Here is a 14464-nt window from a genome sequence, read left to right as displayed (position 1 = left end):
CTGAAAAATGGAGGCCCTTCAGCCAAAGAATCCTCACCACACCAGCTGGCATTATCCAAGACAGGTTTTCAGAAGGCGTGTAGTGTGGGCAGCACTCTGCTTCAAGGAACCTGATTTCACTTGTCTATTAATGTTATAGGTTTGAAAACCAAAACTGAAAAGCTCTGTAACTTGCACAAACCAAAGTTCACGGATTGGTACATGCTGTAAACCAAGCAGGCAATGCAAATCATTTTTCACTTTCATGGCTTTTGTATTTAGTACACAACAACAATGAACTCAGAATGCTAACATCCTCTCTGCTGCACCAGACAATAAAATAACAACAGAGAATTTGCTCAGCTATGACAACAATCGCATCCTCTATCAACGCAACCTCCACTTCTCCTGTTTTAAGTGTATACACCTCCTGCTTCTGCTTTGGAGCAATTTCGCTTTGGTGTCATTATTCACTTCGAAGATGCATTTTCATTGATTACCTTCAACTTCTCTTATCAGTGTATTTTTATGATGTACTGGGATCTGCATGTACTTTTTCCACTTGATGAATGCACAAAGGAGGCAGGGAGTTCAATTCCCGTTCCCCTCCATGAAGCTTGCGCCATAGGCTTTAAATTGTGGTAAGAAACTCTTAGTGTGCTGCCATCTGAATTGGCAAAGCAAGTCATGGGTCAGCGAAGTTTTTCAGAAAAGTGCCAGATTACAGTCAAGACTTTAGGCCACATGGGTCATAAGCGCTCAACTCGACCACACAGCAAGAAAGCAGTCGTTTACATACATGGAACTGGGTGTCGCTGGATTCCCAAACACTTTACCTCGAGGAGCGGGTGGGGTTTATAGTTTGCTGACACCTGTAAATGAGTCTAACGTGCACACACTCTTACCAATAAAATTCAGAGAAGTTTCTATTACATTTTCCCTTGGAGATGTTCCCTGGCCTCACATAGTGTTGACGAAGTGTGACCTTCCTAAGTGACCCATCTGAAAGTTCACGATCCCCCTGGAGGAGTACCACTGGGCTTCCTCTCCGTCGTTTCCAAAACCAGAGCCCAAAGAGACTTCAGCTTGTGGCGTGTCATTATATTTGTGTCCTGTGATGATGTCTTACGGTAAGATACAAGATCAACAAGAAGGATGGGGCTCTCTGGCCATTTCCCCAGAGATCACATGGAAAGTAAACAAAAGACGTCACTCACCTTCAGACTGATGTGTGGCCAGAGGAGTCTGGGTCTCCTTGGAGTAGGACACTACCTCCCTGGGCAGGAAATCCACTTGGGTGATCTTCGACACGCCCAGCTTATGCAGTCTCCGTCTGGAAGTAACGAAGTACAAAGACTTAGAGACGGAAGGCATTCCTCGTAGAAGATCTATAAGGCATAAAACAGATGTCTAAAATAAATAAACCCCAAACATCCACAGCTTCTCAGCGCAAGGAGCAGCGTCATGAAGTAGAACCGGGCCTGGCCTGGAAGTCTGGACAGTTGGTTTTGGCCACTGTGCCCCTGTGTTGCTGGGTGGTGTTAAGTGCCCCCTCAGACTGACCCTCAGCTTTTCTATCTGCAAAACTGGATCTTCTCCAGTTCAAACAAGGCCCTCCTTCCACTCTGAGCAAATCTGATTTTTCTCGGTTAAAGGAAGTTTTCATTTGTAATACAGTGTTCTAGTCTCTCAGGCAAGAGGAACAAAAGAAAACTAACACTTCTCAAATCTGAAGGGAAAAGAGAGGACTGCTGCGTGGAGAAAATATTCTCTACGATAGTAATGAGAGGATGATATTCCAAGGGGGAGCATAACATCTCCCATTTCTCCAGAAAAGGAGCTAATACAGAGCAGTGCGTGGATTTGTTCGAAAGCACGCTGACACACCACAGAAGAGTGAACAGGGCACTGGGCTGAGAATGATCCAGTTTTAGTTCAGAATTGCCAAATGAGCTGTGAGCATGTGACAAATCCTTTCTGAATATTTGTGGAGCACGCCAAGTGTCTTGAGATGTCTTTCACATACATTATGTCAGCTGTCGTCACGACCCTTCTACGAAATGTCTGGGCATATTATCACCATCTCCATTTTATGGATGAGGCACGTGAGAGTCAGGAGGAGACATGCCCAAACATATGCGACTCATAAATGGCAGAACCGGGGCTAAAATGACGCTGGTCTGAGCCCCGGTCCAGTGCTGTTGCCACCAAGTCAGACTCCTAGCTGAGGTTCTTAACGGTCAGTTCTGAGTTACCCCTCAAATCCAAAGTGCCTCCTGCGTCACCAGGAAACATCTCCTCGTGGGGGCAGTCGAGTCTCGTGGTTAAGCACACAGACTATCCCACCACTTGGCAGTTATGTGCGTGAGCCTGCATAAGCTACCCAATCTCGCTATGCCTCAGTTTCCTCATCTGTAAAATGGAGACATCGCCATCGCTTAGCACTAGGATTATTACAGATAAGGTGTATGTGCCGCCTACATACAATGCATATGCCACATATGTATTATATACACATACATACGTAACAATTTACACACATTTATATTTTAAAATAGCTTCTGAAACATTATTTTAATATATAGATTTAGTATCAGTACTGGACATGTTTTACTATATTGCTTTAACATTTCCAGGAAATAGAGTATATGTGTGTCTCTCTGATAGAGAAAGAAAGGCTACTTAACCATTTAGCCAAAAATCCATATTCCCTAGCTTTCTAGAATCAACAGCAGCACACCTTATTCATATTAATTTTGAATTATTACTAGCAGTGGTACAGATTCACTGTATTTTTTCAGTAGATAGTAATAATAAACTGAAAGAAAATGCATACCATAACTAGGAATTTCCATGTACAATTTCCCAAGCACTCTAGGAAACACAAATTTCTTCTTTTTTATGAATTACTAAAATAATTGAGGTGAAACCTAAGATGAGCACATAGTAGACACACATAAAGGCTAGTTTAGAGAAAAAGCCCCACTGGTCGTCTTTGCAGCCCCACTGAGCACGACTGTAGCCCCACTAAGCTCCACACAGGCCTCGGCCACGTGGCCTCCCTCACTCAGATGTCTGGACCACACAGTGCGCAGGAGGGTGAGGCTGGGGACCCAGCACTCCCTGGCAACCTTCTCACCCAGAACACACAAAATATACTGGAAACAAAATCACCAAGCAAGGTAAAAGGCTCAAGGTTTCAGAGTAAGAAATTCAGGTATTATTTTAAATCCTCCTTGGGTGAGAGAAGTGTGCTTTTCTTCCTGAAATGGGTCTTTCTTGAAGAATCTGAAGAAGAAAACTGAACTAGACACCCCAGGACTGCTTGAGGCAAAGCCCCTCCTGGTGTTTAAGAGCCTAGAGCATGTTTCTGAGGCCCCCAAGAAGTCCATCTTCATCTAGGCAAAGAGATGGAAAGGAAACATGGGCTGGCAGTGTACCCCCACGCCTTTGAATCGGGATCCCACCTGGCATGGAGAGGTCACCCTAGGGTTTAGACTTCCACGGGCATCTGTGAGGCCCAAAGGTCCGCACAAAATCCAAGAGGAGATACTTATGCCTGCAGCCAGGAATTCCAGCACATCTCGCTAATAAGACATAAGCAAAAACTGTAGGCTTGCCTTGTCGAGTGACCAGCCATAGGCTCTGGGCAAGAAGGTGATCTGCAATTTGATAATCCATCATGGATTATCCACAGCATATCATAATCGTTAAGTCACATGTTCAGATAGAAACTGGGTTCAAATCCTTGCTTTGTCACTTACCAGCCAACTGGTGTATAAAAGCTCTGGACAAGTGACAAACCCCTCTAGGGCTCATGTTTCTCATCTATAAAATGGGTACATGTCATTGAATGACTGTGAAGATTAAATGAAGCCAATATTTGTAAAGTACTTAATTCAGTGCCTGGCACTTACATAGTAGGTGGCTTTACTTTTATTTTTCTGGCTGATTATAACATGCTTTCTATTTCAAAAAACAGAGAATGCAGATTTATGAATGCTCTAAGTTGATTTTTTAAATAGACTTGAAGATTATCTCTGACAGTAAAACATAAGCCTCACACTCTTTCATTTCTTTTCACGGGTACTTGGGTAGGTCTTGGCTACTTGAGAGAGTCCACTTGGTTTTCTTCTAACTAAAAGTATCATTACCATGAAAATTCTGTTTTCAAAATAGCTTGAAGTGGTATGAGTACCACACAACTGTTCCCAGCTCTAGCCATTCCTGAACATCTGGCCAGAAGGTGGCACCCTTCCGTGGCAAAGACCTTCCCTTTAGGAGTGTTCTTCAACTGTGTCCCCACCTCTGGGTCTCTCCTGGGCCAGCCTTGGGGTATGTCTCAGCTGATGCAAAAGCTACCTGTGTGTACAACCCTGTGATAGAGACTTTCAGCTTCCCTAAAATACTTCTACAATGCCATCCTCTGACAAAATTATCATATAACTATGTCTACAAGATGAAATATATAGTATTTTCCTTAAAATTACATATACAGTGCATTGTATGTCTTACTTTTGTTCAAAGTCTTACTAGCCCCTAATTCTTTTATTCCTGGGTGCAAATTAAACTACTCAGCAAAGGAGGTGGGTGGGGGTGGGGAACCACATTATAGAATTAATGCTACTATAATTTCTTTCCTTCTAATTAGGCTCTAAGTTGCATGTGGGCTCTGGGAGACCTTAGCTGCTGTCCCTCCACCCCTCCTGCAAAGCTCATGCCCTTGCCCCCCACACTTCTACCAGAGCCCTACTGCCTGTCAGCACCTTCTTTTCATGTCTGACTTGACTGCAGACTTTCTTATTTATCCCCGGCTACTTTATCTCACTGCCCAGATGCTTCGGTCCGTGTCAGGTACAGAGCTGGCATGGAATAAATGTTTGAGGAAGAAAGAAGGAAGAAGAGACTAGAAAGAGGAGAAGGAAGGCATGATGTAAAACGAAAACTGAGACTTCAATTAGCTATGCTGTGGTGGACACGGCATTAATATTAAATTATAGGGTCCAGCAGCCTGTGTTTCAGTCACCCCGGCACACCTGCCAGTGATCACGATTCTGACTAAAGGTTGAGCAGCACTGATTCAGAAATATTAGAGTGTAGACACAGAGGCTTCATTGTTTCCAGATTCCCTTGGGGCTCTCCATCTTCAAGGATGAGGCTTCAGTCCCACAGAGAGGGGATGGGATCTCCAGACCAAGCTTGTCAAGTGCTCTGAGACAGGCAAAGGTGAGCAAAGATGAGTGAGGGGGCAAGAGGAGGAGTGTCAGACGAAGGAGACGGCAGCACAGGAAGCATGAAGGGCCCGATGCTGAGGCAGGAGCCAGTGGGCCTCTGGCCAGACCCCTGGCATTTGTCAAGTGAAGTAAAATGCAAGCTTTGCCCTCACCCAGACACTCCAAGGTCAAAGCTAGCGGTAAAAGCTGAGCTCTGCTAAAGCAAAGAGATAAGGGGCCCATTCCTGAGGTCAAGGAAGACCTCCCTGTCTGCACACAGGAAGAAAGGCTTCTTGGGGGTCAGAAAGGGAGGGGGCCCCACTCCATAATAAGTGTGGACTTGCACCCTCAGGCCTCTGCAGTGGGATCCATCTTAGCAAAACGTTGTGTATGCATCTTGGGGCAGATCCATGGACCAGTCAGGTGTGAAGAAAGAAACAAGATAACCAGCCAAAGGGAAACAGAGACCTAGAAGGGCTTTCCTCGGTGAGTGACTTATGTCGCCTATGCTGCTCCTCACCGAGGATGCCCCTACTCCTCTGGGCGTGTGGTCTGCCTAGTGTCTGCCTGCGCTCCTCCTCATTAGAGAAGATGCCCACACCCCTTCCCTTGAGTGTGTATCTCTGCCCTGCTTCCGAGTGAGATAAACTGTTGTCCTGTGTGCTCTCCCATACACTGTGCTGTGTCGCTAGTCATAAACTTTGTACCTGCTTTTAGTTTTTGCCCCCCTTGAAACATTCTTGCTTTCAAACAGGGGGAAGAGCCAGGGCCACTTCGCGTCTAGCTTCTAGCCCCTGGTGGTTGAGTGGCTAGGATTCTTGGTTTCCATCCAGGTTGTGCTGTGTTTGGCTGTGCTTAGACGCTCAGTTGTGTTCACTTCTTTCCAACCCCATGGACTGCAGCGCTCCAGGCTCCTCTGTCCATGGGGATTCTCCAGGCAAGAATCCTGGAGTGGGTTGCCATGCCCTCCTCCAGGGGATCTTCCCAACCCAGGGATTGAACCTAGGTCTCCCACATTCCAGGCAGATTCTTTACCATCTGAGCCACCAAGGAACCCCTCCATCCAGGTTCAGTTCAGTCGCTTAGTCGTGTCCAACTCTTTGCGACTCCATGAATCACAGCACGCCAGGCCTCCCTGTCCACCACCAACTCCCGGAGTTCACTCAGACTCATGTCCATCGAGTCAGTGATGCCATCCAGCCATCTCATCCTCTGTCGTCCCCTTCTCCTCCTGCCCCCAATCCCTCCCAGCATCAGAGTCTTTTCTGTTACCCAGGTTTAATTCCTGGGCAGGGAACTAAAAGATCTTTCTTCATGACCACTCACTGCTCTCCCTCTAGGATCAACACCAAATCTAAAACTAAAATGTCAGGCAGGGGATCCCAGACACGCTGGGCAATGAAACCACAGATCCCTTACTCGCTGACTCGGCCCGGTCCTAAAGTGACATGGGGCCCACATCTCCCTGGGCGAGGGCTGAACTCCCCACTGCCAACCCTGGAAACTTCCTCTCCAGCTGGTCCTGTCGACTTGGCTGAGCAAGCTGGCTGAGCAAAGCCATACTGCACCAGAGTTGAAATGTTTCTTCAGAAAATAAAAATTGGGTCTTGATAAAGCATAAAAAAGGAAACTATTAGAAGTTTGAGAAGATTATCTGCCAGGGCTCAGGGTGCTGAAATTTCCAGTCCACACTAGCAGAGTCCAATCCACCCAGGTTTGTCCATTTGCCCTCAGGTGGCTCAATGGTAAAGAATCTGCCTACAGTGCAGAGATGTGGGTTCAATCCCTGGGTCAGGAAGATCCCCTGGAAGAGGAAATGGCAACCCATTCCACTATTCTTGCCTGGGAAGTTCCATGGGCAGTGGAGCCCAACAGCCTACAGTCCATAGGGTCGCAAAGAGTTGGACATGCCTGAACATGCATGCTTGCTTATCTTAGACATTTGCATCACAAGAGGAAAATGACTCCCTTGCCTAAATCACTGTGCCCATTTCCCTTTCTGGTTCACTTGTCTTGTCTTTGCCTATCCACCCACCATAAGGGTAGCATGACTTTTCTAGCTACTTGCAAAGTTTCATTATCCAAGCACGATGAAGCCCAAAGTGTAACTTTATCAGGGTCTATGATGTCTACGAAAGTAGAAGAAAGTTGCAGTTATGCAGACTTACTCCCAAAGAAAGGGCTGAGAAACATGCACACAGCTATAAACTCTGTGGCTCTTCTCCCATTTCAAACATGAAGGAGAGTTTAAGAGAAACCTTACTGATATTTTAAAATAAGTTAGTACTTTAGACGTTACTTTTAATAGTACAAAGAAGAAATACTTGCAAAGCACAGAGTTATCTACCAAAGTGGGATACCTTGGTTTTGTCCCTGTTTTTAAAAAGGCCTATATTCTGTTCAAAGCCATGAACAAGAGAACCTCAGCTTCTGAAGTCACTGCATCTGTGACCTGGAAGTATGGAGGCAGTTGTGTTGTGCTAAAAGTGTGGAAGTGCTAAAAAAAGAAAAAGATTTCCAAGAAACTATTGTCAAGATGCCTCTAAGAATTAAATAGGAAAATTATTTTGACATGACACAGATGTGGGTGGTGGGGGCTGGTTTGAGATGGCATGGATCAAAAAGCACAGCTCTTTGATCAGAGAATTAAGATCAAGGCTGTCTTAATCTTTTTATTGAAATAAAATTTACATACTATAAATATCCCCTTTAAAGTATACAATTGAGTGGTTTTAGCATATTCAGAAACTTACATAACCTCACATGTGGACTTGCATAGACTTTTCCTTACCTCCCAGAGAAATCTTGTTTTCACTGAAATACAGGAGTCTCCCCTCCTCCAGCCCCTGGAAACCACTATTCTACTTCTGTTTACTTTCATATAAATGGAATGTCACAGGATGTGGCCTTCTGTGTCTCATTTCTTTCACGTAGGTTAATGTAGATCAAACCTAAATGTAGATCAGTCCTAAAGGAAATGAACCCTGAATATTCATCGGAAGGACTGATGATGAAGCTCCAGTACTGTGGCCACCTGAAGCAGAGAGCTAACTCATTGGAAAAGACTCTGATGCTGGGGAAGACTGAAGGGAGGAGGAGAAGAGGGTGACAGAGGAGATGGTTGGATGGCATCACTGATTCAATGGACATGAGTCTGAGCAAACTCCAGGAGACAGTGAAAGACAGGCAAGCCTGGCGTGCTGCAGTCCATGAGGTCGCCGAGAGTCAGACACAAAAGAGCAATGGAACAATAATGACGTTATCTCATGTATCAGAATGTCATCCCTTTTTGTTTATAAGCAATATTCCATTGTATGCATACACCACATTCATTTTAATCCACTCATCAGTTGGTGGACATTTGGGTTGCTTCCATTTCTATTATTAATTATGCTGCTATGAACATTTATGTACAAGGTTTTGCTTAAGTGTATGGTTTCAAATCCCTTGAAAATGAATTTTCTTTGAATTGGTATGCATATGGAATTGTATGTATATGTATGTGGTATATATGGAATTGCTATGTTATATGACAATTCCAAAGCGTCGAACATGACTGAGCGACTAACACTTTCACTTATAGTAACTCTACATCTAAATTGTTGACAAACTGCCAAACTGTTTTCCAAAGTGGTTATACACTTTACAATCTCATTAGCAGTATACAAAGATTCCAATTTCTTTATATCCCTGTCAACCATTATTATTATCTGTCTTTTTCATTATAGCCATCCTAGTTTCTGTGACATAGTATCTCACTGGAGTTTTGCTTTTAATTTCCCTGATGGATAATAATGTTCAGCATTATTTCATGTGCTTATTGACCATCTATATATCTTCTTTCAAGAAATGCCTATTTAAATTCTTATCCCATTTTAAAACTGGGTTGTCTTTTTATTGTGGAGTTGCAAAAGATTTTTATATATTCTGGATATTGTTCAAACTATTGCACAATTGCACTCATCTCACATGCTAATAAAGTAATGCTCAAAATTCTCCAAGCCAGGCTTCAACAGTATGTGAACCATGAACTTCCAGATGTTCAAGCTGGATTTAGAAAAGGCAGAGGAACCAGAAATCAAATTGTCAACATTCGTTGGATCACAGAAAAAGCAAGAGAATTCCAGAAAAACATCTACTTCTGCTTTATTGACTATGCCAAAGCCTTTGACTGTGTGGATCACAACAAACTGTGGAAAATTCTGAAAGAGATGGGAATACCAGACCACCTGACCTGCCTCTTGAGAAATCTGTATACAGGTCAGGAAGCAACAGTTAGAACTGGACATGGAGCAACAGACTGGTTCCAAATTGGGAAAGGAGTACGTCAAGGCTGTATATTGTCACCCTGCTTATTTAACTAATATGCAGAGTACATCATGAGAAACACTGGGCTGGAAGAAGCACAAACTGGAATCAAGGTTGTTGGGAGAAATATCAATAACCTTAGATATGCAAATGACACCACCCTTATGGCAGAAAGTGAAGAGAAACTAAAAAGCCTCTTGATGAAAGTGAAAGAGGAAAGTGAAAAAGTTGGCTTAAAACTCAACATTCAGAAAACAAAGATCATGGCATCTGGTCCCATCAAGTCATGGAAAATAGATGGGGAAACAGTGGAAACAGTGTCAGACTTTATTTTGGGGGGCTCCAAAATCACTGCAGATGGTGATTGCAGCCATTAAATTAAAAGACGCTTGCTCCTTGGAAGAAAAGTTATGACTAACCTAGACAGCATATTAAAAAGCAGAAACATTACTTTGTCAACAAAGGTCTGTCTAATCAAAGCTATGGTTTTTCCAGTAGTCATGTATGGATGTGTGAGTTGGACTATAAAGAAGGCAGAGCACCAAAGAATTGATGCTTTTGAACTGTGGTGTTGGAGAAGACTCTTGAGAGTATCTTGGACAGCAAGGAGATCCAACCAGTCCATCCTAAAGGAAATCAGTCCTGAATATTCATTGAAAGGACTGATGTTGAAGCTGAAACTCCAATGCTTTGGCCACCTGATGTGAAGAACTGACTCATTTGAAAATACCCTGATGCTGGGAAAGATTGAGGGTGGGAGAAGCAGATGACGGAGGATGGGATGATTGGATGGCATCACAGATTCAACGGACATGAGTTTGAGTAAACTCTGGGAGTTGGTGATGGCCAGGGAAGCCTGGCGTGCTGCAGTCCATGGGGTCGCAGAGCCAGACACGGCTGAGCGATTGAACTGAACTGAACTGTATGCCCCGTTGCTCAGTCATGACCAATCTTTTGTGACCCCATGGTCTGCAGCCTGTCAGGCTCCTCTGTCCATGGGATTCTAAAGGCAAGAATACTGGAGTGGGTTGCCATTTCCTCCTCCAGGGGATCTTCCCGACCCAGGGATGGAACCCATGTCTTCTGCACCTCCTACATTGGCAGATAGATTCTGGGAAGTGGTACCACCTGGGAAGCCCTTACCAGATATATTATTTGTAAATATTTAATCCCATTCTGTGGGTTGCCTTCTGACTTTCTTAATGATGCCTCTTCAAGAACAAAAGTTTTAAATTTTAATGACGTTCAATTCATTTATTTTTCTCATTAGCTGCTAGTGCTTTTCGTGAATCTAAGAAACCACTGCCCAATCCAAGGTCACAAAGGTTTAGAATTCTACTTTCTCCTAAGAGTTGTATAGTTTTAGCTCTCACATTTAGGTCTCTGGTGTGTTTTGAATCAATTTGGCATATATGTGACGTAGGGGCTCAACTTCATGCTTCTTGTCGACTCATGCTTAATTTTTCTTAATGCTCAGTGGCAAGATTGTACAGGGGAGCAGAGGAAGGCTTTGCCATGAATATTGCTCCTTGATGCCCATGGGCCTCAAGCACTGGTCAACTCTGACTATATGAGGACAAGATTCACGAGGAGGGACTTCATCACCTGAGAGCTTTCCAGAGATCCTGAACACCTTCAGAACACTGAGCACATCATCCATCCCTATCATTAGGATCACTGAGTTCTTCCTGAATCAGTTAGATACAATTCAACTCTTTCTGATGCTCTTATTTCAGACCAAGCGAATCAGATGCAGCAAACCTGATGTCCTGCATTTCATACTCAAGGTAAGTGAAGGAAACTGCACTGATATTACCATACTATCTACTGGACTCAAAAGGGAACCTGGTAATATTGGAGATCTGGCTCCACACTGCTACAAGTATTAAGCAAGAAGGCTACTGTGGGAATTTCACAGATGCTATCAGCTAATCTTCAAAGATGCACTTACATCACAGTTGATGATTCAGTTTCTGACCCATCACCAATACTGGGAGTAGACAAGGCTCACATTAGTAGGCTTTTTTTTGATGTCACAGTACAAGAGGCTATGCGAAGGTACAGAAAAGCCACAGTAAGAATATACCAAGCATCTAAGAAACAGTTCACACTTTACAAACTGTGAATCACAGAAGACTCTCTATAATGGGCCTGCGAGTAGCAGTCTCAGAGTGTCCAGGGACTGGAAATTATAAAGTTGAGGATATACTGGTTAAAGCTGGCGGCAGGAGTGTGGGCAGCAGATAAAGTGGCAGAGTCTGGAGCGTGGATCGGAAGCCAGTGTGCGGCACAGAGCAGCCAGAAAATAAAAGGGGTCACTGTACTGACGGGCAGTCTCTGGAGCAGGGAAGAAACCTGGAAGTCAAGCAGACAAATAAATCAAGCGGATGTTCCCAGAGATAAGGAGCTATTTGGCCAGAGGCCAAGGCTGATCAAGGTCAGGGAATAAAAGAACGTCTACACTGGTTCCAGACTCAACCCTGCTGGGTTTCCATCCATGCTTGTTTGCAGGTGAGTGTTTCACCCCCAGCAGACACGAACAGTGCCGCCAGTGACCTTGTCTCCTAGTGCTGCTTGTAAAATTCCTTGAGGTTTCTCAAAGAAGAGGCCCTTAAGATAGTGAGAGTGATGATGGTGCCACTTTCTGCTTTTTCCAAAAATGGTATATGGGCACCTACACTGTCCTTGACAACTGGCACAGGAACTCTTTAAGCCAACATCATTATCAGCAACCACACACCATTTCTGAGGCACAGAACCAGGCCAGCTCCTTGCAATACAGACGACAAGGAGACTAAACACCCCAAAAAGCACATAAGAATGAAAGGTAACAGAATAAGAGCCAACATGAGCGACTGACATTATAAGCGGGACAGGAGAGTACAACAGGCAAATTACTATGCGTTTGGGTAAATGAAACAAGTCACTGAGAACTGAAGGCCTGATGTAAGTCTTGAAGGAGCAGTAAGGCTCAGTCAAGTAAAAAGGAATGAGGTGGTGTTCTAGGGAGAAGATCCCTAGAACAAGATCTAAAGACTGAATTCGCATTTCACGCCTGGGAGACCAGGTTTTCAGCACAGAAGACTTAGTTGAGTAGCAGCAGAAGACAAATTTAGAGAGTAGCACTTCAGTTCAGTTCAGTTCAGTCACTCAGTTGTGTCCGACTCTTTGCGACCCCATGAACCGCAGCATGCCAGGCCTCCCTGTCCATCACCAGCTCTCGGAGTTCACTCAGACTCATGTCCATCGAGTCGGTGATGCCATCCAGCCATCTCATCCTCTGTCGTCCCCTTCTCCTCCTGCCCTCAATCCCTCCCAGCATCAGGGTCTTTTCCAATGAATCAACTCTTCGCATGAGGTGGCCAAAGTATTGGAGTTTCAGCTTCAGCATCAGTCCCTCCAATGAACACCCAGGACTGATTTCCTTTAGGATGAACTGGTTGGATCTCCTTGCAGTCCAAGGGACTCTCAAGAGTCTTCTCCAACACCACAGTTCAAAAGCATCAATTCTTCGGCACTCAGCTTTCTTCACAGTCCAGCTCTCACATCCATACATGACCACTGGAAAAACCATAGCCTTGACTAGACGGACTTTTGTTGGCAAAGTAATATCTCTGCTTTTCAATATGCTGTCTAGGTTGGTCAGAGAGTAGCACTGAGGCCAGATAATTTGAGGGCTTTAAATTTCAGGGTAAAGAACTTGAACTTTACGTTGTAGACAATGAAGAATTATTGAAAGTTACTAAAAAAGTGACAGCTTCAAGGCGATATTTAAAAATGCAGCAACTCTGTGAAGAGGCTTCCCAAGTGGCGCAGGAGTCAAGAATCTGCCTGCCAATGCATTAGACACAGGAGATGCAGGTTTAATCCCTGGGTCGGGAAGATGCCCTCGAGAAGGAAATGGCAACCCACTCCAGTATCCTTGTCTGGGAAATCCCCTAGACAGAGGAGGCTGGCGGACTACAGTCCAGAGTGTCATAAAGAGTCGGACAGGGCTGAGCACACATGCAACCTATGTGAAGAATAGAGTCTGAATCTCCCACTTTGACAAATGAGCAATCAGGCTGGTGGGGGGGCGGGGCGGGCGGAGGCTAGTAAGCTAAGTGTAAAGGAAAGGGGGGATTGAAAAAGGACCTTCCAACAGACAATGGGTGGCTTCAGTAACTACAGAGCCCAGAGGAAGCATTAATTCAAAGGGGGGCAACCAGAGGCATGAATCCTGGAGCTGCAAACCTCAGTGTAGACAATGTGGAGACGAGGTCCAGGGTGATGAGAAAGCGCTGAGGGCTGCTGCCACTGGGAACAGGAAGGACAGGCTGTAGACGGTGATGCTGGAAAAGAATTAAGGCAGTTCACTTGGTACAGAGGGTGAAAGAAAAGGAATAAACTGGAGATGATGTCAAGGCTTCATGCCTTATGGGAAGAAAGTAAGGAGTGCAACTGGAAGACACTGGGGAATCCACAGAAAGATCTGCTTTGGGATACAAATGAGTACCTCAGTGGGTGAGTTTATGAGTGAGGAGTTTTCCAACTATATGAAGCTTAAGACCAAAGCTATGAAAAAAAGAGAAAGGAGAAAATGTGGTCCTGGCAGCCACCCACCTAGAGGCACATGACAAAATGCTGCATCCCTAGAAGAAAAGCACCCAGAGAGCTAAGGGCACAGAGACTCGTGAAATATGAAAGAAGTTGTTAAAAATGACAAAAGGTCGGCTTGTTTTCCTAACACTGGGTGCTGGTGTCATAACGTGCGCGACGTCTCCAAGACTGGCTCCTAGCGTTGTCAATGGGACTTCACACAGAGGGAAGGTGGAGATGGGGTACCACACCCAGCATCGCGGCCCCTCACACACAGTGCATCCTGTGTTCAGAGTGGGTGTTCTTCTCCCAGGGCTGGGAAGCAGCTCGATAGTTGACCTCAAGAAGGATCGGTTTCCACTATCTATGTTCACATTCAAAAAATC

At 44.7% G+C, this 14464-nt stretch overlaps 1 protein-coding gene across 20 annotated transcripts in view; it reads right to left on the bottom strand.

Moving 5' to 3' along the window:
* The window catches only part of DYNC1I1 (dynein cytoplasmic 1 intermediate chain 1), a 379244-nt gene that overhangs the window by 283376 nt on the left and 81404 nt on the right, over positions 1-14464 (bottom strand). For all 20 annotated transcript variants that reach the window (XM_055589767.1, XM_055589774.1, XM_055589771.1 and 17 more), the window contains one exon: positions 1197-1312. In XM_055589767.1, the coding sequence (XP_055445742.1) occupies positions 1197-1312 (116 nt within the window). The remainder of the gene's footprint in view (positions 1-1196; positions 1313-14464) is intronic.

Source organism: Bubalus kerabau, chromosome 8 (genome assembly GCF_029407905.1).
Source record: "Bubalus kerabau isolate K-KA32 ecotype Philippines breed swamp buffalo chromosome 8, PCC_UOA_SB_1v2, whole genome shotgun sequence".
Lineage (NCBI taxonomy): Eukaryota > Metazoa > Chordata > Mammalia > Artiodactyla > Bovidae > Bubalus > Bubalus kerabau.
This window is presented reverse-complemented; position numbering and strand designations above follow the sequence as displayed.